The sequence below is a fragment of the Mizuhopecten yessoensis genome, unplaced genomic scaffold (genome assembly GCF_002113885.1).
Source record: "Mizuhopecten yessoensis strain PY_sf001 unplaced genomic scaffold, ASM211388v2 scaffold1961, whole genome shotgun sequence".
NCBI lineage: Eukaryota > Metazoa > Mollusca > Bivalvia > Pectinida > Pectinidae > Mizuhopecten > Mizuhopecten yessoensis.
The window spans coordinates 1,077,741-1,100,539 of NW_018404308.1; the positions used below are offsets into that span (position 1 = coordinate 1,077,741).

A 22,799-nucleotide genomic window follows, 5' to 3' on the forward strand; every position below is an offset into this window, starting at 1 on the left:
TAAAAAATACCTGTTAATGTTGCATTAACTGAACCAAATGTGTTGTGGTAACATAATGGACATTTTAACTGGAGACAGACATATATTATGTTTTATATTATCATTTTCCAGATTATTTAAGTAAACTGACATTTCATAATCAAAATTTAAGCATAAAACTAACAGAAAATATGGAAATAACCATTCGGTAATGCCTTTTAATTGTATTTATTCTCATTGAAAAATTGGAATTCTTGCCAGGGACACCCCTATTTTTGCATGTAACATATTTATAAATGTTCATAAATATTTATTTTTTTACAAAATGCATTTTTAATTAATGCTAAAATATAGTTTTTTGTCTATATTTATTAAAAAAATCAAAACAATGTACTATCTGTGCATTCTGAACACTGAAAAAAAATGTTAAAAGTAAGGGGACAGCAATATTGACAATTTCTGATAATGACTCATATACATTCGCTAGAATGTTTTACCGATGTTATCACGAAACATGTCTTCATCAGAGTTGCCATTTCTTGTCTGAAATGTACAATTATCTAACCTTGGTCCTATTTTACATATAGGAACTGAGTGACTACAGTTAGATATTGAATGTGTATATATAGGTGGATGGGTTTGGTCAGTATGTCTGACAGATATCAACAAAAAACAGCATGCAACATTTAAACTGATTAATCAATTATACAATTTATCAATGAGTAATTTGAATTGGTTGTACAGTAGATTGATTTTGGATTATAATCAATTATCGGAACAACACTAATGTCTATAGGATGTCAGTACATACCTAGACATGTTCCATGAGAGACAGCTACAGCTAAGTTTGGTCTGTATGTCATTCTGGAGCGACCACTGGCTCAAGTTCATTACATCTGGAGCCTCGTATATTCTGACTGTTCCATCAGCAGAACATGTAGCCTAGAAAAACAAACATCTCAATCATACTCTAGTTATTTTCAAACTGCAAATCACAGATAACGATTTATAAACGGAACTCAAAAAGAATATTGATAGATATATCTTCTGTGGCTTTATGAAATCATTATAAATACAAGTTTGGGACTGAAGTTTTAAAAAGCCTAAGGCTATCACTGGGCAACATTTCACTCACTTTGTTTAAAGTTATAAAATATTCCATTTTGATTCTAAAAGGCCAATAATATAACAAATTCCTAAACTTAGAATGTCTTCAGTAAAACACTAAAAAATGTATGTTCCTTACCAGTTGTAGTCCTAAATGTTTTGGAGCAAATTTGACGTCGGTGACAGAAGTTCGACTGTCAACCAAACTTGACCTTTTCACCCAGTTGCTCTGGTTACCCTTGCCATACTCCCCAATGATCTCTTCCCAAACTGCAGCTGTCCGGTCAAACGAGCAGGTGGCAATGACCTGTCCAAACTCAGGGTGGGCCCAGGTCACCCGCCACACAGATCCACTGTGAGTCTGTACAACAAAGATGTCATCTTTAGTCTCCATAGATTCATCCATGTGATATACTTCTTATTAGTTTGTAAGTATGGGGACTGGCTCTGAGAATGTAGACTTGGATTATGATTACGTATACTGCTCATCACTTTGTTGGCATAGCAACTTGGGCTTTTAATATAGACTTTGTTTGGTTACTTTTAATGAACACAATTCAGGACACAGGATCATGTCAAAAGTTTTCTCAAATGTGTATACATTCAGAATCTTAATCAATTCCTTATACGTTTAGAGTAATCATCAATAATAAGAGCTTACTCTCCAACTTGCTGTGCAATTCCACTGACCATCTTCACCAAGATCCCAAACCTGAAATAAGCAATTATTAAACTTAATACAAGTGCTTAATTGTATAATGGGGCCTTCACAACATAACGTTCTGGTCAGCGATTTATGACGTTTGAGGAAACATTGGTAATCGCCTGTGGTCGCTGGTATAGCGCCAGAAGAGCGTTGTGTGAACGCTGGTGATTGTCGGAGAACACTGGTCCGAAATTAAAGTTTTGAACATGCACAAAAGTTCTCATGGAGACCACCCATTCTTCAACGTTTAACTTTAAACACTTGAGAAAATTCACGTTCGCTGAACGTTGCACCCGTTCAGCTATTGTTAGTCGGACCTTACCCTAGCAGTATTTGGTTGTTATTAATCGTTCACAATCTTTGCCTTGCAGTGAACGACTCACTGGCGACCTGTCAATGACGCAGCGTGTCACACGTTAGTCACACGCTCGTCTAACGTTGACTACTCGTTCGTCGCGCGTCAGTGACACGTCAGCACACCCTTATAGTTTTCAGGGGTGCCTTACTTGGTCGCTGGTACATGCTCCTCATGTAATAGTCACACGCCAGATGTGTCCACCTCACCCTAGAACGCTCGGAAATTGAACGATTAAACATTCTTAGAATGTTCATAGAACGCTGACCAGAACGTTATGGTGTGACGGGAATTATTCCACCTCACCTCTGCTCAGTTTGAGATTAACTGATATACTACCCTAGAAAACTACTTCAGGCAGCACAACTTGTATACAGTTAACATATGAGCTTGAGGTACATACTGACATTTCTAGTTCATTTCCCAATGTGAAGGAAAGATACTTTCTATATCCCTTACACTCATACTGATATTAACCACAGATATTTTTCACGAGCAATATTCCAAGCAGCACCTACTCTTTCAATATCTTCTGCAGTTATGTCTTGATCAACAAACAAACAATAGATCCCAGAGGGATCTTGGCACCTACCATCATCATTGGTTCTTTGTAAGATTGATCTTTTCTTAACTCTTATATTTTGGATTCGTGAGGTTGTCATTTGACCTATTTACTAAATGTGTAATAAGGAACCATGGTAAATAAACTTGACAGTGATATTAGTTTTCCAATCAATCCTAAAATTCAATATGCCTAACTGTGGTATAATAGACAATGGGGAACCTACATATGAAATTTAAAAGATCTTTCCATTACTTTCTGAAACACAACCCTACCAAGAGCTGTTTTAAGTTGAACAGACCACAGACAAAGGGCAATTTGAACAGTTTGAAAAATATTGTAGTGACAAGTTATTTATACTTTATGGACACATATTTTGGGGAAAGCCTCCCATCTCGCAAGATTTTCCAATTTCTTGGACTGATGAAAAATGAAAAATGTAGAAAAAATTACACCTGTTTTTAAAATCTGTTGAGTAAATTGAAATGATTGTTGTTGATACTATTTTGTTGCGATGGCAGAGATAAATAAATAACCTTTCAATCCATGTGTGGAAAGTATCTGGACACGCGTTCTTGTTAAGGTGAAAACATTAACGCAAGTGCATTCCAAACCAAATTCCAGAATTACATTTAAAAAGACCCTTAGATATGGACTTTCTGATTATGTTCGCCCCATCAAAAAGTTGGAAGATAGTGTAGCGGAACTGGACTGGGTCGATCGTTGGCGACCAGGTAGCTCAAATGGTAGAGCGTCCGTCTAGAGTTTGGATGGTCCCGAGTTCAGACCACGGTCTGGCTGTGCATTTTTCCTCTCCTTTAACAGTTGTGCCTTGTGACCAATCCTTGTTTCAAGCATTTGGTGAACGCTTGGCGAGGGGATACCCCAACCTGGGTAGTAAATAGTTGTCTTCGGGGGCAAAGACATAGAAAACGAGGGAGGAATGTAGCGGTACTGGACCGGGTCGATCGTCGGCGACCAGGTAGCTCAATTGGGAGAGCATTTTTTCTTTTCCTGTGACAATAGTTACTTCGGACTAACCTGGTCAAAGGGCATTTTAAAAGATCCTCTAATCATTTCAAAATTACTATAATATCAATAAAAATTTGGAAATCTAAGCAACATAGATTATAATATTAATAGCCTGCGTTGCCTACGACACGTTTACTTGCACCTGACTTGTAGATTAACATCACGTGTTTTGACAAAACGAAACTGCATGTTCTTGTACCTTCACTGTTTGGTCACTTGAGCATGTAGCCATGCGATTTCCATGAAAGTCGTATGATACATCATGAATGAGATCTTTGTGTTCCGCTGGAATATGTCGTGTTACAAACATGTTTATGATAAACGGAAATGTGTAGATGAATTCAAAATCTAAAGATAAAGCTTCACAGTTCCAACATCACACATTTCGTTCTTCCATCTTCGCGGCCTGCAGCTTGCATGTGATGTAATCGAGTTGTTGATTGGCTTCTACTCTACAAATCATCCAATCATATACCGTGTAAGAAATATGTTTTGGACGGAAACGGAAGCACTGTTCAGGGATATCAGGATGGCGGATTTACACCGATAGCAATCTTTTTGTAAATCTTTATTGGCGGGACAATAATCTTTTAATATCAAATATGTTGAGGTGCTAAAAAACATACAACGCAGATTTATTTATACAACCGATAGGTAAGTTGGAAATTGCTTAAGATCGGTTGCTTCATGAGTGTGCTTGCTATTCTTGCGCTTTGGGATCTTGGTGGAGTTTGAGTTATTGGACCATGCGCATGCCATAGTTGTGCACAAAATATAATAGAAGTCCATCCGTCCGCAGACCAATGTATGGATCTTGTTACACTATCGGGTAACTTTGTATATAATGATAAACATGTTTATACAAAATATACCACAGACCTTAAAGTTCATTACAACTGTTTGAGCCTATTCTATATCCTGGTATATGTACTGACCACTGAAGTATAAAATTCTGTCAATAATTAATAATATTAGTTATATGTATATAAGAACCAATTTAAATATGCTTAAAATACTATAATTATTATTAATAATTTTATATAAGCATTCACTTCAGACTCCTGTGGTACTGACAGTAGGCATTATTAAGGTATTAGATCTATCAATCTACGGCCCGGGCCCTCTTTCGCGTATCTGGATCAACCAGTTGAAATGGTTTAATCTGAACAAAAATGACAGGTGCAAATCTGAACCGGGCTGACCTCGGGTGTATTCGGCAGGTGTAGATTGAGGGGTCCAGACGTGACTGACCGAAACTAAAATGCTGACTATAACAAATTTGCGTTATTTCTTTATAAAACAAGGTCAAGCCACATATAGATTCTAAGTTACGTTATATAATTTAGTCGACGCGTGAAAGAAGAATATATCATTATTGAGATATTGTTATTCATTCTCCGAAACTCTGTATTTTTAGCTCTGCCTATAGTTTGGTACCAAGTGTGTTCGTTTATTGTGGAATATATATATTTCTGTGCGACCTGAACCGTTTCAACCGGGATACGCAAATGTAACCTATGTATTATACTCCACAGAGACCAATGTGGCTTTAATGCGGAGGGGGTTAAGTACGCATGCGATAGTTAGCTTCGTTTAATCCCAGTTGGTAGGGATTGATGCTTTAAATGCCTTTATTCCTTGCGCCCTGACTGTGTTGTCGTCCAGGCAGTTCCAATCTGTCAATCACCCTTTTTCAAACTGTATCTAGAAATATATCATCAAACGTAAATCCAGACACTGCTTAATTTAATACCTGATCAGCTCTGTACATAAGTTATTAACGGCTCAAATTCTCTTGACCAATAGACCAATACCCAAATTTTTCATTCTGTCTTTAAATATATCGAGGGAAGTAATAGATTCAAGTAGACTCTTTATCTGTCTGTCTGTCTGTCTCTTTTCCCTCCCCTCTCTCCCTAGCTCTCTCTGTCTGTCTGCCTTTCTTCCTTCTTATTGTTCTCTGTGTCTTTGTCTGTGTGTTGGTGTGTGTATGTGTGTGTGTCATGAAGTGGTGCGAATGACCAGTGTAAATGTTCATGCATTTCCTGTATTTTGTTAATAAGGTAAATGTTGTACTGTTCGCTTGTTTTTTAAATGTGAAGAAAACGACTAGTAGCCCTTGGGCTGTTCGTAATCCTCAATAAACAAATAAAGAATTATATTATTATAATCACCTGATCAATTACAAAAGAAATGCCATTCTGAATGATGGTAAGTACCAACATGGTGGATTAAGGCTCTGTAGGGAAATTGACCCTACCTAACTTTCTGAACATTCCGGATCCCTTAACCCTAATTCATCATTTTGCAGCGAAGAATTTCTAAAGGACCCAACCGTTTCTCAATTATTTATTTAAAGCTAAAAAATGACACTGTTGACTTTTAAAAGGGCCCCATTAATGTCGTTATTCTATAAATCTTTTACCCAATTCATTGGGTTGGAGACGCAACATCCCTTATTAGTTGAAAATCTGGTGCAATATTTAGTTGATTACCGCTGTGGATACATGTAGTAATAGCTCATCGGTGAAATCCAACAGCAGCGACAACACGAAACCTGTCAACACATATGCCTGAATAAATCATAAATTAGCAAGATTCTGCTGTGTTGTCGTTGGAATTTATTAGTGTATTTCTTGTGCAAATATGAATGGTTGGTTGAGTTGATGTTGTGATGTAATGTTTGCTATAGCCAATTGAAAGTCTCCAGATATAAAACTGACATAATCTCTGATATTGCCAATTTATCAGGTACTATATATTAAAACTTCGAGATACTTTGTCAAATACATGTTTATAATATATCGTCCTTTTTTGTGTGCAGACAATGACAACAAGATGCCAGTGACAAAATTCCACCCTTACCATGGACAAAACATCCGTCTTCTCCATGACAACATGGTGGCTTATAGAGAGACCAGTTTTGCACATGCCCTGACCTTTAGTGAGAAGGCATTAAAGCCTGGAGAAATATTTCTTGTCGAGATAGAAAAAAATGAGTTGGGATGGAGTGGACATATGAGAATAGGTCTCACACAATTTGACCCAAGTTGCAAGTTTGAACTTCCACAATATGCATTACCAGATCTTCAAAATATGGGGAAATCCTGGATTTTTGCAGTGACTAAGTCACACAATAAAGTAGTGTACTCAGATGCTGGAGACTCGGACAGTGTGGACAGGGAGATCCACCAGTCTGTGTTAGGGGATGCAGAGGTGATACACACACCCCAGGGCTCATTCAGTAGGAGTCTACTGCTCCCTCTACGTAAACTGTTATCAAATAATTACGAAACTTCTGTCAGTACATCCTCCTCAGACAGTGCTCTTCCTACAGACATTGGTAGCAGGATCGGGATCATGTACCGTGTGGTGGGAGACACTGCGGAAATGAGGTTTATCATTAACGGTGAAGATCAGGGACCTTGTGCTAGAAATATTCCCCACCAGGGGGGGCCACTCTATGCAGTGGTAGATGTTTACGGTACCACAAAACAAGTGAGGATCATCCAGCTGTATTGTGGTAAGTATTTGATACGGAACCACACATGTCATAATTTACATCATACATACTTGATACATACTTGACAATTCTCCCTATTTAGGAGGGAGACTCGTGATTTGGACCATTAAACTTAGGTTATTCCTCAGTAAATTTGCTGAACTATTCCTATATTCTGAGATCTTATATGTTGTCATCTGAAGGAACAACTCAAAATATGTAATTTTAAAGGGTTATTTTGTCTCAAGCCGGGTATATATACACATTTTATTTATGTTTCAATTTTGAGTATACAAAATCTCCCATTAACCTATTTAATATTGAAAATACAGTGTATAAATGTAAATTTAAATATGAGTATGATTAATTTAATATCATTTATTATTTAAAACTTTGATTCACTGTTCACCATCATAATAAATAGAGATACATTGTAATTTTCTACTGTACATGTGTATGCTGGGCAGTGGATGGTACTGAAGCTAATAACTATAATTAGATAGATTAACAACACTCTCAGCAGCATTAATCTAACCAATTCCTTCCTCTTTGCAGTGTCTTCACTCCAAAATGCATGCAGAGACAGAATTCTCCAATTGACAAAGGAGGAGGATGTGACATGTCTACCATTACCAATGAAATTGAAACAATTTCTGCGATATGAACTATAGCACTACATACATAGCTTATGCTACTTTTGTCTTTAAGAGATTGTCGTGTGATATTAAAAATGATTCTATTTATGTACAATATACATGTACAGCATTGTGATAAGTTGCCTTGAATTTCGATAGTTCTAGTGCGGTAATTATCAGAGAAAAATATCTAATGAAAATAATAACCTGTTGTAGACCAATTACTACTAGGTGTGTATACTTACGGTTTTGTGTTTTGATTTGATAATATTTGTGAATTGTTTTTACTATATTATCAAACATAATAATTAGTCAATGCTTTGCAAATTTGATGAGCTATTTTTAGATAGACTGTTATAAGATATCTCCTGTTTTCCTTACAAGTTTAATGCAGTCAAAAACTGCTATAAGGAAACAATCATCTTGCAAATCAAATGTTTAAAGATTCATTGTGTCTGAATGTACATGATGCATTGTATCATAATATTGGTGTTAGATACATTGTATTTGAATTTTGGTAATAGATACATTGTATGTGAATTTTGGTAATAAATACATATACATTGTATTTGAATTTTGGTGATATCGATAGATACATTGTATTTGAATTTTGGAAATAGATACATTGTATTTGAATTTTGGTCATAGATACATTGTATTTGAATTTTGGTGATATCGATAGATACATTGTATTTGAATTTTGGAAATAGATACATTGTATTTGAATTTTGGTCATAGATACATTGTATTTGAATTTTGGTGATATCGATAGATACATTGTATTTGAATTTTGGAAATAGATACATTGTATTTGAATTTTGGTCATAGATACATTGTATATATTCTAATATTGATGATAGATAGTATATTGTTTCCCAATGTTAGTGATAACCATATTATGTTAGGCAGAACAACCACTAAACTTATCTCACTGATAATGAAGATACTGTGTATTATTAGAAAGTATACCTATATAACTTGATATACTTGCTCCTTTGGGTGAATGTGATCAGTCTAGAGTATATTATGGTAACAATCTGATTTATTCAGTCAGTGACTAGTTATTACATATGGGGGGATACATGTATCCAAATACTTAAAATATTTAAATTAAGTTTGGTGCATATTTAAGGAGGTTTATACATAAACACTTCTAGAGTGATTTTCAGTTTGTAAGAACAAAGTTATTTTTTTCCCCTTCAATGTAGTTTTTTGTGCGTAGATTAAACTTTAGGTGATTTGGAAGAGAAATTTCAGTGGTCCAAAAACAGAATTAGAGTTCAAGGACATTTATCAAGATATCATGTACAAATGATCTTGTTTTGTTTGAATGATGCATGAAAATAAAGAAGATTTTGTGATGTAGAAAATAATAATTTGTGAAGATAAATAAGCGTATTTACATGGGCACCAGAGTAAACCATCTACTCAGTGATTAATGTATGGCAGTGAGGGAATGATTCATTAAAAATGAAATTAGTCAAAGACAATGGAATTGTTTCCTTGTTTATTTTACATCCCTTTCAGCAGGGTATAAGGTATCCTCTTATCTAACTGTATAATGTCAGCTCATCTGTGCATCTGTTTCTCAACAATTTCATTTTGATAACCTACACAACATGGTTAGAGGGAGGAGGTGTATACAGGGAGTGATTGTCCTTTGTCTGAAGACACCACTGTGTCCACAACTTCTACAGTTTTAAGCCTACTTGCAGGAAACTACTGATGTAACCAACACACCCTGAACATGTGCACCTATTTTGATGTGGCCATTTTTTTGGAGTCCCAACAATAATATACAATAATAATAATATACAACATTTATATAGCACCCTATATAATTTGTAAAATGACTCTAAAGCGCTTTACAACATATGGATAATAGTAATAGTTGTAATTGTGAAACAAAAACAAAGGCTTATACAGTCACTTTTATACATTTAAGCAAGCAATGTGCACATAATTGAACAAATAAAGGGTGGTATTTACATGACATCTTTTCAGAGACCCTAAAATACAGACGTGAAGAGGTGGGTTTTGATGTTCCTCTTGAATTTGGCCAGGGTATTTGACTTTCTAATAGAAGATGGTAAGCTATTCCACAACGTCGCCGAAACCCTCCCAAAGCACTGTTTTCCATAGGTCACAGTACAAGATTATGTGACACACAACAATGATTCTGAATCCGACCGCAGTGATCGTCGGGGTGATACAGGGTAACAAGCTCCTGTAGGTACTGAGGAGCTATTCCATTCAGTGCCTTGTATGTGTAAACCAAAATTTTGTACTGTGACCTGTATCGTGCAGCTAACCAGTGCAATGAATATAGCACAGGTGTGATGTGCTCTCTCTTTCGAGTACGATTAACCAGCTGGCTGCAGTGTTCTGGACCCTCTGCAGACGACTAGTTAGTTTGTCAGATATACCACAGAGCAGGGTGTTACCATAATCCAACCGAGAGGTAACAAGTGAATGCACCAAAATCGGTTGCATCTTCAGTTATAAACTGCCAAATACAGCCGATGTTCCTGATCTGGTAGTAACAGGATTTGGCAATAGCGTTCACTTGTTTCTCCATGTTCAGTGAACTATCAAGGTATACACCTATGTTTTTAACAGCTGGGACAGTCTCAATAGTTCTGGCACCGACTTTGAGCTGGAGAGCCATTGTTTGCTGATCACACGTGGGGAAAAGACGATTAGTTCCGTCTTTTCCTGATTAAGTATTAGCATGTTGGCGTTCATCCAGGTACTGATATCTGTCGGACAAGCTTCCAGATTTTCTGAAACTGTATCCCAACTGTCCTGTGGTTTGATGACCATGTAAATTTGTGTGTCATCAGCATAGCAATGATATCCCCAATCAGTTAAGAGTACAGGCAATATTTTTGTGGTCCTAACACCGACCCTTGAGGAACCCCGAAATCTAGTACTTTGTCATGTGAGGTGGTTGATCTGATGGCAACACACTGTCGTCTTTCACTCAGATAAGACTGTATCCAGCATAGTGCGATATCAGTCACTCCGTAAGAGTATTCCAGACGTTTATAAAGTATGCCATGGTCAATGACGTCAAATGCAGCTAACAAGTCCAGCATAACGAGCACAGCTCAGCATTTGTTATGCAATGCAGAAGCTATGTCATTATGTATATGTAGGAGGGCCGTCTCAGTAGAGTGTCCCATGCAGTAGGCCGAATGCATGTTGTCATGGAGACTGTTTGCATGGAGATGCACCTCGAAATACCGGGACACAACCTTCTCCAAGATCTTAGACGGAAAAGGCAGATTTGAAACTTGGCGGTAGTTCTTCAACTCCTTGTCCATTCCAGGCTTCTTAAACAATGGTCTAACATGTGCCTTCTTGAAACACAATGGAACCTTTGACTCGGCCAATGATTTGTTTTATGATTGAGGTAATCAAAGGAAGCAGTGCTTCAAGACATTGCTTTAATAGGTCTGTAGGCAGTGGATCAAGCCCCTTAGGGCAGAGGGGCGGGACCCAATAGGGAAAACAGCAAATTCTTCAAAATCCCTCTTCTATAGGAATGACAGGATTTTGTCCAAATTTGGTATGAAGCAACCTTTGGTGAAGGAGACCTATTTTGTATCAACAGTGGGTCTGACCCCCCTTGGGGCAGAGGGGCGGGGCCCAATACTAGGGGAAACATAGCAAATTCTTCAAAATCCTTCTTCTTCTGTAGGAATGACAGGATTTTGTCCAAATTTGGTATGAAGCACCCTTTGGTGAAGGGGACCTTATTTTGTATCAACAGTGGGTCTGACCCCCCTTGGGGCAGAGGGGAGGGGCCCAATAGGGGAAACATAGCAAATTCTTCAAAATCCTCCTTTTCCTGTAGGAATGACAGGATTTTGTCAAATTGAATATAACGTATAACCCCTGACTTACCATGTAATGCATGTACACTTCCAGCAAAATCTAGCTATTTCAACTTCAATTTTGCTAACATTTCCAGGTGAGCGATACAGGCCCTCTGGGCCTCTTGTTCAAACACCAACCCAGGTTCTTTGACTCCCCTCCAAGGGTTCATCAGATCTTATTGAATGGGGAGGGTCATCGCCACCAGTTTGTAGTAGGACGAGCAATATTGATAAAGATAGTGCCGTCGCTGGGGATCGAACACCGAACATTGGCTATCCAGCCAAATGCTCTACCACTGAGCTAAAGCGAAATTATTTTCAGATGATGCTTGTAAGGCAACATAATCAATGCACATCCCTTACACAATTCCCCCCCTTTTTAACATCAACCCAGGTTTTTCGACTCCCAGCCAAGGGTTCTCCTACCTTGAACGGGGAGGGTCTGACAGAACGCCACCAGTTTGTAGTAGGACGAACAATAGTGATAAAGATAGTGCCGTCGCTGGGGCTCGAACCCGTGACCATTGGCTCTCCAGCCCAATGCTCTACAGCTGAGCTAAAGAGAAATTCCCTACAGCTGACGCCTGTTTACACAAGGCAACATAATCAATGCACATCTTTTACACCAGATACTGATATGTGATGCTCCAGTCTCTCCACATGATGATTGGGAGTGGGCGCTGTTTTGTTATAAGACACATCTTAAGCAAATTAACTTGAAGATATTTAGATACATGATTAGATATTTTTGTTGCAAAACACTAAGATAATTTTCACAAAGTTAGTCTAATTTCATGATAAATAGCATAATGGTTTTGAATATGGTTCAAGGGAGATAAATCCTATATAATTTAAAAAATGCAGAATATTTCTGTTTGTTCAAAATGCCTGGAATTACTTTTGGTTTTAGCAAATTTACACCATATATTATATATAGAAATAAAAAAAATATGATGTCAGTCATATTTTTAATTTCAGTTGATAAAAAGCAATGACAAAACACAAAAAAATAATTAGTTTTAAATCATGAAAAATAACTTCACATTTCCGATAAAATGATTCATTAGATTGATTAAAAACATAAATTGAATTAAAAAAATGTCAGATTAGTTCAAACAAGTGTTTTCAGGCTAATTGAAAACTGAGCAGCACAGACCCATTATGCCTGTTATTAAATCATGATCACCAAAACGTTTGTAACTGTACTGGTTAACACAAACGTGATTATTGCATGTAGGTTGCGTGTACATGTGTTCACGTTGAGTCCATCAACTTGTAGGACATTCCTTAAGGTTTTGAACATTATGTGTAGTGTACAAGAGGGAGAATCGGACGGTCCATTACAGAAAGAAAAAGTCAGGTAACACATTGTCACAACTCTGAAATAGGTGTCTGGTTCACAAATGTAATGTAACGTCACCAGTTTTGACGGAATATTGGGTAAAGGGTTTTGTACAATTTTGCGAATATTTCTTTTAATATGTGAGCCTTAAAGTATGGCTCAGTTATATTGAAATCTCGCTGCTAGAAAGAGATCACATCGTACGATATTAAGGAAAGTTAAAAGGTTAAAAGATGCAAACTATTTAGAAAATATTTTAACCCCCCCCCCCTCCCCATTTTTTTTTTAGATAAGTGATTATCATCATTCATTATCCCCCAAAAAAGGAAAACAGCCTGTCGCAATTCAGAATTATTATTGGTCATGTACTCCATTGCCTGAGTTTTCTCTGTCCCTGAAACCAGACTTAGACATTTTGACAGATACATGTAGATGTCCGACATCTAAGTTTGCTAACTATTGAGCCCCATCACTGGAAAAGCTAGCTTGCCAGTAAGGCAGTATTTCCCCCTCTTATTCTTTGGCTGCTACAAATAGTCGACCGGAACAGACTAGAGGAAAGTGTTATATTAAATCTATTAGTGTTGTCCCGATGATCTATTATAATCGATATCTAATTGGAAAGGCAATCCATTCCCGACAATCGATTATGCGATGACAACATCAATGATTGTTTTCAAAACCGGAAGTGCGAGTTCTACTTTCATTTTCAATTAGAGAGATCGGGTGTTCTATGTCATTTTACTCTTAACTATCAGGTCCAGTACACTCTGCCGATTGAGCTATATACAAATGTAGCTATAAAGACCTATATACATGTAGCTATATACACCTATACATTATATCTTTATTGAGCTATATTTTCTCAGATTTCAATTTTCATTAAATTAAAGCAAAGTCGCATAAAACAATAAGGTTTATGGTAATGTTGACTACAAAAAGCATACAGTTAGATGTTTATTTTCATTTTTCATAAATGTAAAATTTCCGATTTTTTTACATCATTATTTTTTAAAAAGAATACTTATATTTAATGTCTTTTGTTATCAACTTAATGATACAATCTTCTTTTAAAAGCGACTTTGTTTCGTTTTCCTTAAAAAAGAAAATCACTTGAAAATAGCTCAAAAGACCTATTTCAGATAGGTCAATAAAGCTATTATAGGTCTTTACAGCTATATAGCTCAATCGACAGAGTGTACTGGACCTGACTATAACTTCTTACCAATCATGCTATTTAAACATAATTAATTGCAAAAAATATCAATGATTATAACTGTTCATCAATAAAGATTGTTACATTGAAATGGTATGATACAAAATAAAGATACGAAGCTATGTGGAAAAGTTGAAATTTCATTAGTAGCATTACTAAAAGGAAAAGCCATGCCATTGTTAAAGAAAAAAGTAATATTTTTTTAAGGATAATGTAACGGTAAGCTAACCGATTAATGAACGAAAATCAATCGGTTGACACTAACCGATTATATCCGATCATCGATGTTGAAATCTCAACCGATTCCCAACACTAAAATGAATAAAATCTATGACTGAGCTCTGTCGGAAGTCAAGACTAATATCGCATTCCAACACACTGTCTGCCTGCAGTGCTTCAGAGTGGGCCTACTGAATACTACTGTGGCAGATTTTAATTGTACATAGGATTATGGTTGCCCCTAGCTTCAAACTAGTGGGAATTTCCCTTTAGCCCAGTGGTAGAGCGTCCAACTAGGAACCTGGAGATCGAGGGTTTGATCCCCGGTGGAAGCACGCTATTCTCTTTCTTGTTTCACTACAATAGATACAGGTATTATATGGGCAATATCTAAAAATAGAGAAGCAGCTGTCAGGTAATCGTTTTGTTTGTTTGTGATAAAAGACACTGGAAAAAACTTGTTTTAAAAAAACTCCTAAAAATGACTATATGCTGTAGGTAGGTCTCTGACCAGTTGCCATATTATATATAAACATGGTCATTTTTTGAGAAGAATCGACAAGCCACTTAAGTAATTAGATTTGAGTAAAACTACCTTTATCAATAAATCTCACTGTAATGTCATCCTGAAAAATACTAACTGCTTCCTACTTACTCAACTAGCTAGAACAGAACTTCAATTGGTAGAGCATCAGATTAATAAACCAGAGGTCCTGGGTTCGACCCCTAGCGGAAGCATTGAACAAATAAATTCCTTTACCGCATAGAGACCTGGGAAATATTGACAAAATGCTCAGCCTTGCTATCACAAGCATCTCTGTTAGCCCTGGAAATGTGAATGACAAGTTCTTTCTTGCAGGGGAGTATGCCACCCTAGTAAAATACTAGCCTCTTCTTACAGTCTCGGCTAGGGAGAACTTTTCTTTTGCTCCATTGGTAGAATGTCAGACTAGTAAGCCAGGGGTCTAGGGTTAGACCCCTAGTGGAGGAATTTATTATATGCATTTTGTATCAACATTGCTTCAGAGAATTTTATCAATTNATTTTAACCCCCCCCCCCTCCCCATTTTTTTTTTAGATAAGTGATTATCATCATTCATTATCCCCCAAAAAAGGAAAACAGCCTGTCGCAATTCAGAATTATTATTGGTCATGTACTCCATTGCCTGAGTTTTCTCTGTCCCTGAAACCAGACTTAGACATTTTGACAGATACATGTAGATGTCCGACATCTAAGTTTGCTAACTATTGAGCCCCATCACTGGAAAAGCTAGCTTGCCAGTAAGGCAGTATTTCCCCCTCTTATTCTTTGGCTGCTACAAATAGTCGACCGGAACAGACTAGAGGAAAGTGTTATATTAAATCTATTAGTGTTGTCCCGATGATCTATTATAATCGATATCTAATTGGAAAGGCAATCCATTCCCGACAATCGATTATGCGATGACAACATCAATGATTGTTTTCAAAACCGGAAGTGCGAGTTCTACTTTCATTTTCAATTAGAGAGATCGGGTGTTCTATGTCATTTTACTCTTAACTATCAGGTCCAGTACACTCTGCCGATTGAGCTATATACAAATGTAGCTATAAAGACCTATATACATGTAGCTATATACACCTATACATTATATCTTTATTGAGCTATATTTTCTCAGATTTCAATTTTCATTAAATTAAAGCAAAGTCGCATAAAACAATAAGGTTTATGGTAATGTTGACTACAAAAAGCATACAGTTAGATGTTTATTTTCATTTTTCATAAATGTAAAATTTCCGATTTTTTTACATCATTATTTTTTAAAAAGAATACTTATATTTAATGTCTTTTGTTATCAACTTAATGATACAATCTTCTTTTAAAAGCGACTTTGTTTCGTTTTCCTTAAAAAAGAAAATCACTTGAAAATAGCTCAAAAGACCTATTTCAGATAGGTCAATAAAGCTATTATAGGTCTTTACAGCTATATAGCTCAATCGACAGAGTGTACTGGACCTGACTATAACTTCTTACCAATCATGCTATTTAAACATAATTAATTGCAAAAAATATCAATGATTATAACTGTTCATCAATAAAGATTGTTACATTGAAATGGTATGATACAAAATAAAGATACGAAGCTATGTGGAAAAGTTGAAATTTCATTAGTAGCATTACTAAAAGGAAAAGCCATGCCATTGTTAAAGAAAAAAGTAATATTTTTTTAAGGATAATGTAACGGTAAGCTAACCGATTAATGAACGAAAATCAATCGGTTGACACTAACCGATTATATCCGATCATCGATGTTGAAATCTCAACCGATTCCCAACACTAAAATGAATAAAATCTATGACTGAGCTCTGTCGGAAGTCAAGACTAATATCGCATTCCAACACACTGTCTGCCTGCAGTGCTTCAGAGTGGGCCTACTGAATACTACTGTGGCAGATTTTAATTGTACATAGGATTATGGTTGCCCCTAGCTTCAAACTAGTGGGAATTTCCCTTTAGCCCAGTGGTAGAGCGTCCAACTAGGAACCTGGAGATCGAGGGTTTGATCCCCGGTGGAAGCACGCTATTCTCTTTCTTGTTTCACTACAATAGATACAGGTATTATATGGGCAATATCTAAAAATAGAGAAGCAGCTGTCAGGTAATCGTTTTGTTTGTTTGTGATAAAAGACACTGGAAAAAACTTGTTTTAAAAAAACTCCTAAAAATGACTATATGCTGTAGGTAGGTCTCTGACCAGTTGCCATATTATATATAAACATGGTCATTTTTTGAGAAGAATCGACAAGCCACTTAAGTAATTAGATTTGAGTAAAACTACCTTTATCAATAAATCTCACTGTAATGTCATCCTGAAAAATACTAACTGCTTCCTACTTACTCAACTAGCTAGAACAGAACTTCAATTGGTAGAGCATCAGATTAATAAACCAGAGGTCCTGGGTTCGACCCCTAGCGGAAGCATTGAACAAATAAATTCCTTTACCGCATAGAGACCTGGGAAATATTGACAAAATGCTCAGCCTTGCTATCACAAGCATCTCTGTTAGCCCTGGAAATGTGAATGACAAGTTCTTTCTTGCAGGGGAGTATGCCACCCTAGTAAAATACTAGCCTCTTCTTACAGTCTCGGCTAGGGAGAACTTTTCTTTTGCTCCATTGGTAGAATGTCAGACTAGTAAGCCAGGGGTCTAGGGTTAGACCCCTAGTGGAGGAATTTATTATATGCATTTTGTATCAACATTGCTTCAGAGAATTTTATCAATTGCTCTTTTAATCTGCAATTTTACAGGTATTTTTATAAACATTTTATTGAGTCCTGTTTAAATACATTTTTTGATCAGATAGTTTTTATTATTAAAATAGTTTCACCTCATCAGATCTGTTGTATTGTTGAGTTGTGGTCTAGACTGTAATATGCTTCAAATACTCTTTAAGTTCCTTACTATGACTAAAAATTTGAAGATGTTTAATTCTTAATGTACGCAAAGAAAATCAGTTTTTGTGACGTTTTTAAAATTTATTTTCACATAATGTGTTTGCTTACTTAATTTCAGCCCAGGAAGAAAATGCATGAAGTGTCGCACAGAAAATGCTATCTTGATCATTAGAGTGAATGACGCCTTTTGCAAGTAAGTAAAAGCTCTTTGGCTATATATAGGAGCCACAGTCCTTGTTTTGTCCAATAGAAACTTGTCTGAGCTGAATATCAGCTTCAATAAAGTTTTCCGTGTAGACAGGTTTTAAAGTTTTCCGTGTAGACAGGTTTTCCAGTTGCACAATTGTCAATTTAACTGTTCACCCTAACTAAAAGTCTGGCTGCTGACACAGCTTTCGCAGTTATCAAGCATTCTATAGAATCATATCTACACTTCATATAGAACTTATTATTTCATAATTTGATATTCCAGTAAATTAGTGGTTAAAGGTTTAAAAGAAAGTTTAATTAGATTGCTGGATACCTATCACAGTAATTAATGATACTCTTAACTAGAAAATACAAGATATTTTGTAGACAAGAATAATCGCTATAGTATTTGAAGCAGATTAGGATGCATTATAGTTTAATCATTGTAATTTTATCTGTAAGGGAAAAAAATCACACTCTTAAGAAATAAATGGAATTCATAAAAGCAGTTGTCAACTGCTTTTATGAATTCCATTTAAGACTTCTTTGAAATAAATCAGCTAATTTTAGCAAGCCAAAAACACTTCATATTTTGAGCTTTGAAAACAATCTAGGATCTGCTAGGTGTTACGTTTGTTGCCATCAAAAAAAGAATTGACATTTTTTTGTACAACCAATGAGAAAGAAAATAATTTTAGCTCCATGTGCAGTACTATTTTAATAATATTCAGACATGCTTATTGATATGGTTATTTGAAACACGATGTGAAAAAATACGGGAACATGTGACGTGAATTTTCTGTGATGTTTCCAGGGCCTGCTTTATGGTGTATGTGACACATAAGTTCAGAGCCACCATTGGGAAGTCTAAGCTTGTGCGTGACGGAGAAAAGGTCCTGGTGGCCTATTCTGGGGGTCCCTCATCTAGCTGTCTGCTTCACCTCATCACAGAGGTAAGGTTCCATTTCTTTTGTCATTCCAACTTGTAATTTAGTTTCCTTCATGTGTAACATGAAGAATTTGGAATGTATCATCATAAATCCTGATCAATATATTCACCTTCAAATAGAGGATTTTTTATTGATGAAGTGTTATTCATTACTTCAAGATTTTTTCATGATTCGTTTTTTATTTTACAGGGATTAAGTGAAAGGGCACACAAGAAATTACGCTTCAAACCTGGGATCATCTTTATAGATGGTAACTTTCTTAAGGAAATCTTAAAATCTGCTGGGAAATATTCATGATGACAAAACCATAGTAAAACAAATATGAAAATTTTGGCCTGAAGTATAAACAAAGTTATTTCTTAAGCTTCACTTTGTAAGTAAATGACATGGGGAGGAACTAAATAGATGATTAGGTCAGCTCATTCAGTGACTATGTTTTGTGTGTAGAAGGTGTGTACTAGGACATGTATTGTTTGTGTAGAGAGTGCCGTATTGGATAACCTCATAGAGGATGGAGGGACTGCCAAGGACAGGATAGCGGAGTTGATGGTAGACGTGGGCTACCCTTGTCAGACCCGACGCCTCGAGGAGGTGAGTGCTGTATAGTGACCTATTTTGCCATTGTTTAGACTTATAAAAAAATAGTTATTACTTGTCTTCTTGTCTGTGAACACATTTAGAATGACCTTAGCTGTTAATAGGATGTAAAACACAAACAAACCAAACACATTTAGTACCGTTATCTAAATGATAAACGGGATTATCTCCCTTACGACACAAAGTCTTACACTGGTGGACCTCTGTTACACACGATGATAAGGAATTATTTATAAAAGATAAACAGCAAAGTTTTAATTTTGTCATGATAAATCTGAAAATGGCTGTGTATCCGTTGCATTGATTTTCATTAAAATAGATCCTAGTGTCATATATATATATATCATATGGGGAGTGGGAGATCCTAGTGTCATATATATATATATCATATGGGGAGTGGGAGATCCTAGTGTCATATATATATATATATATCATACGGGGAGTGGGAGATCCTAGTCTCATATATATATATATATCATATGGTGAGTGGGAGATCCTAGTATCATATATATATATATATCATATGGGGAGTTGGAGATCCTAGTATCATATATATATATATATATATAGAATAAAAACAAATTTTTTAGATCCTCCGCTCGGCCTTTCTGCCTTCTAGGGCTTCTTCAGGCGGATTGATCTTGTTCCAGATATATATATGACACTAGGATCTCCCACTCCCCATATGATAGATATATTTATGACACTTGGATATATTTAATATTAGGATATAGTGTAGGATATTTTACACTAGGATATAGGGATATCCTAGTGTCATATATGTATCTATCATATGGGGAATGGGAGATCCTAGTATCACATATATATATATCATATGGGGTGTGGGAGATCCTAGTATCATAAATAAATGATCTTTTGTTCACAGTATAGTAGACAAGTAATAATATATATATATATATATATATATCATATGGGGAGTGGGAGATCCTAGTATCATATATATATATATCATATGGGGAGTGGGAGATCCTAGTGTCATATATATATATATCATATGGGGAGTGGGAGATCCTAGTGTCATATATATATATATCATATGGGGAGTGGGAGATCCTAGTGTCATATATATATATATCATATGGGGAGTGGGAGATCCTAGTGTCATATATATATATATCATATGGGGAGTGGGAGATCCTAGTGTCATATATATATATATCATATGGGGAGTGGGAGATCCTAGTGTCATATATATATATATCATATGGGGAGTGGGAGATCCTAGTGTCATATATATATATATCATATGGGGAGTGGGAGATCCTAGTGTCATATATATATATATCATATGGGGAGTGGGAGATCCTAGTGTCATATATATATATATCATATGGGGAGTGGGAGATCCTAGTGTCATATATATATATATCATATGGGGAGTGGGAGATCCTAGTGTCATATATATATATATCATATGGGGAGTGGGAGATCCTAGTGTCATATATATATATATCATATGGGGAGTGGGAGATCCTAGTGTCATATATATATATATCATATGGGGAGTGGGAGATCCTAGTGTCATATATATATATATCATATGGGGAGTGGGAGATCCTAGTGTCATATATATATATATCATATGGGGAGTGGGAGATCCTAGTGTCATATATATATATATCATATGGGGAGTGGGAGATCCTAGTGTCATATATATATATATCATATGGGGAGTGGGAGATCCTAGTGTCATATATATATATATCATATGGGGAGTGGGAGATCCTAGTGTCATATATATATATATCATATGGGGAGTGGGAGATCCTAGTGTCATATATATATATATCATATGGGGAGTGGGAGATCCTAGTGTCATATATATATATATCATATGGGGAGTGGGAGATCCTAGTGTCATATATATATATATCATATGGGGAGTGGGAGATCCTAGTGTCATATATATATATATCATATGGGGAGTGGGAGATCCTAGTGTCATATATATATATATCATATGGGGAGTGGGAGATCCTAGTGTCATATATATATATATCATATGGGGAGTGGGAGATCCTAGTGTCATATATATATATATCATATGGGGAGTGGGAGATCCTAGTGTCATATATATATATATCATATGGGGAGTGGGAGATCCTAGTGTCATATATATATATATCATATGGGGAGTGGGAGATCCTAGTGTCATATATATATATATCATATGGGGAGTGGGAGATCCTAGTGTCATATATATATATATCATATGGGGAGTGGGAGATCCTAGTGTCATATATATATATATCATATGGGGAGTGGGAGATCCTAGTGTCATATATATATATATCATATGGGGAGTGGAAGATCCTAGTGTCATATATATATATATCATATGGGGAATGGGAGATCCTAGTATCATATATATATATATATCATATGGGGAGTGGGAGATCCTAGTATCATATATATATATATATCATATGGGGAGTGGAAGATCCTAGTGTCATATATATTTATATCATATGGGGAGTGGGAGATCCTAGTATCATATATATATTTATATCATTTGGGGAGTGGGAGATCCTAGTATCATATATATATATATATCATATGGGGAGTGGAAGATCCTAGTGTCATATATATATATATCATATGGGGAATGGGAGATCCTAGTATCATATATATATATATATCATACAGGGAGTATCATATATATATATATCATATGGGGAGTGAGAGATCCTAGTGTCATATATATATATATATATCTTATGGGGGGTGGGAGATCCTAGTGTCATATATATATATATATCATATGAAGAGTGGGAGATCCTAATGTCATATATATATATATCTCATATGGGGAGTGGAAGATCCTAGTATCATATATATATATATCTCATATGGGGAGTGGGAGATCCTAGTATCATATATATATATCTCATATGGGGAGTGGAAGATCCTAGTGTCATATATATATATCTCATATGGGGAGTGGGAGATCCTAGTGTCATATATATATATATCATATGGGGAGTGGGAGATCCTAGTATCATATATATATATCTCATATGGGGAGTGGGAGATCCTAGTGTCATATATATATATATCATATGGGGAGTG

The 22,799-nt window shown here is 36.0% G+C and overlaps 3 protein-coding genes across 3 annotated transcripts in view; 2 read left to right on the forward strand and 1 right to left on the reverse strand.

The window, feature by feature from the left end:
- LOC110443740 (nucleoporin SEH1-like) overlaps positions 1-4,169 on the reverse strand; it is an 18,292-nt gene extending 14,123 nt beyond the window's left edge. Inside the window, exons 1-4 of the mRNA XM_021488129.1 lie at positions 3,941-4,169; positions 1,748-1,798; positions 1,226-1,447; positions 791-921 (exon numbers count right to left, since the gene is read on the reverse strand). Of these exons, the coding sequence (XP_021343804.1) occupies positions 791-921; positions 1,226-1,447; positions 1,748-1,798; positions 3,941-4,051 (515 nt within the window). The 5' untranslated portion in view covers positions 4,052-4,169. The remainder of the gene's footprint in view (positions 1-790; positions 922-1,225; positions 1,448-1,747; positions 1,799-3,940) is intronic.
- Positions 4,170-4,248: 79 nt separating this feature from the next.
- On the forward strand, positions 4,249-8,430 carry LOC110443734 (neuralized-like protein 2). Its single transcript, XM_021488117.1, has 3 exons — positions 4,249-4,395; positions 6,566-7,264; positions 7,799-8,430. Exons 2-3 carry the CDS (start codon positions 6,580-6,582, stop codon positions 7,912-7,914), a joined length of 801 nt encoding a protein of 266 aa, XP_021343792.1. The 5' UTR covers positions 4,249-4,395; positions 6,566-6,579; the 3' UTR covers positions 7,915-8,430.
- Positions 8,431-12,972: 4,542 nt separating this feature from the next.
- LOC110443724 (cytoplasmic tRNA 2-thiolation protein 2-A-like) overlaps positions 12,973-22,799 on the forward strand; it is a 24,754-nt gene continuing 14,927 nt past the window's right edge. Inside the window, exons 1-5 of the mRNA XM_021488104.1 lie at positions 12,973-13,119; positions 18,092-18,166; positions 18,977-19,115; positions 19,302-19,362; positions 19,594-19,703. Coding sequence (XP_021343779.1) covers positions 13,064-13,119; positions 18,092-18,166; positions 18,977-19,115; positions 19,302-19,362; positions 19,594-19,703 — 441 coding nt within the window. The 5' untranslated portion in view covers positions 12,973-13,063. The remainder of the gene's footprint in view (positions 13,120-18,091; positions 18,167-18,976; positions 19,116-19,301; positions 19,363-19,593; positions 19,704-22,799) is intronic.

Excerpts from the sequence above, each read along its gene's own strand:
- LOC110443734 (XM_021488117.1), top strand. The coding sequence starts at position 6,580 with ATGCCAGTGACAAAATTCCACCCTTACCATGGACAAAACATCCGTCTT. Across the intron at positions 7,265-7,798 it reads GATCATCCAGCTGTATTGTG|TGTCTTCACTCCAAAATGCA; the intron begins GTAAGTATTTGA and ends TCCTCTTTGCAG.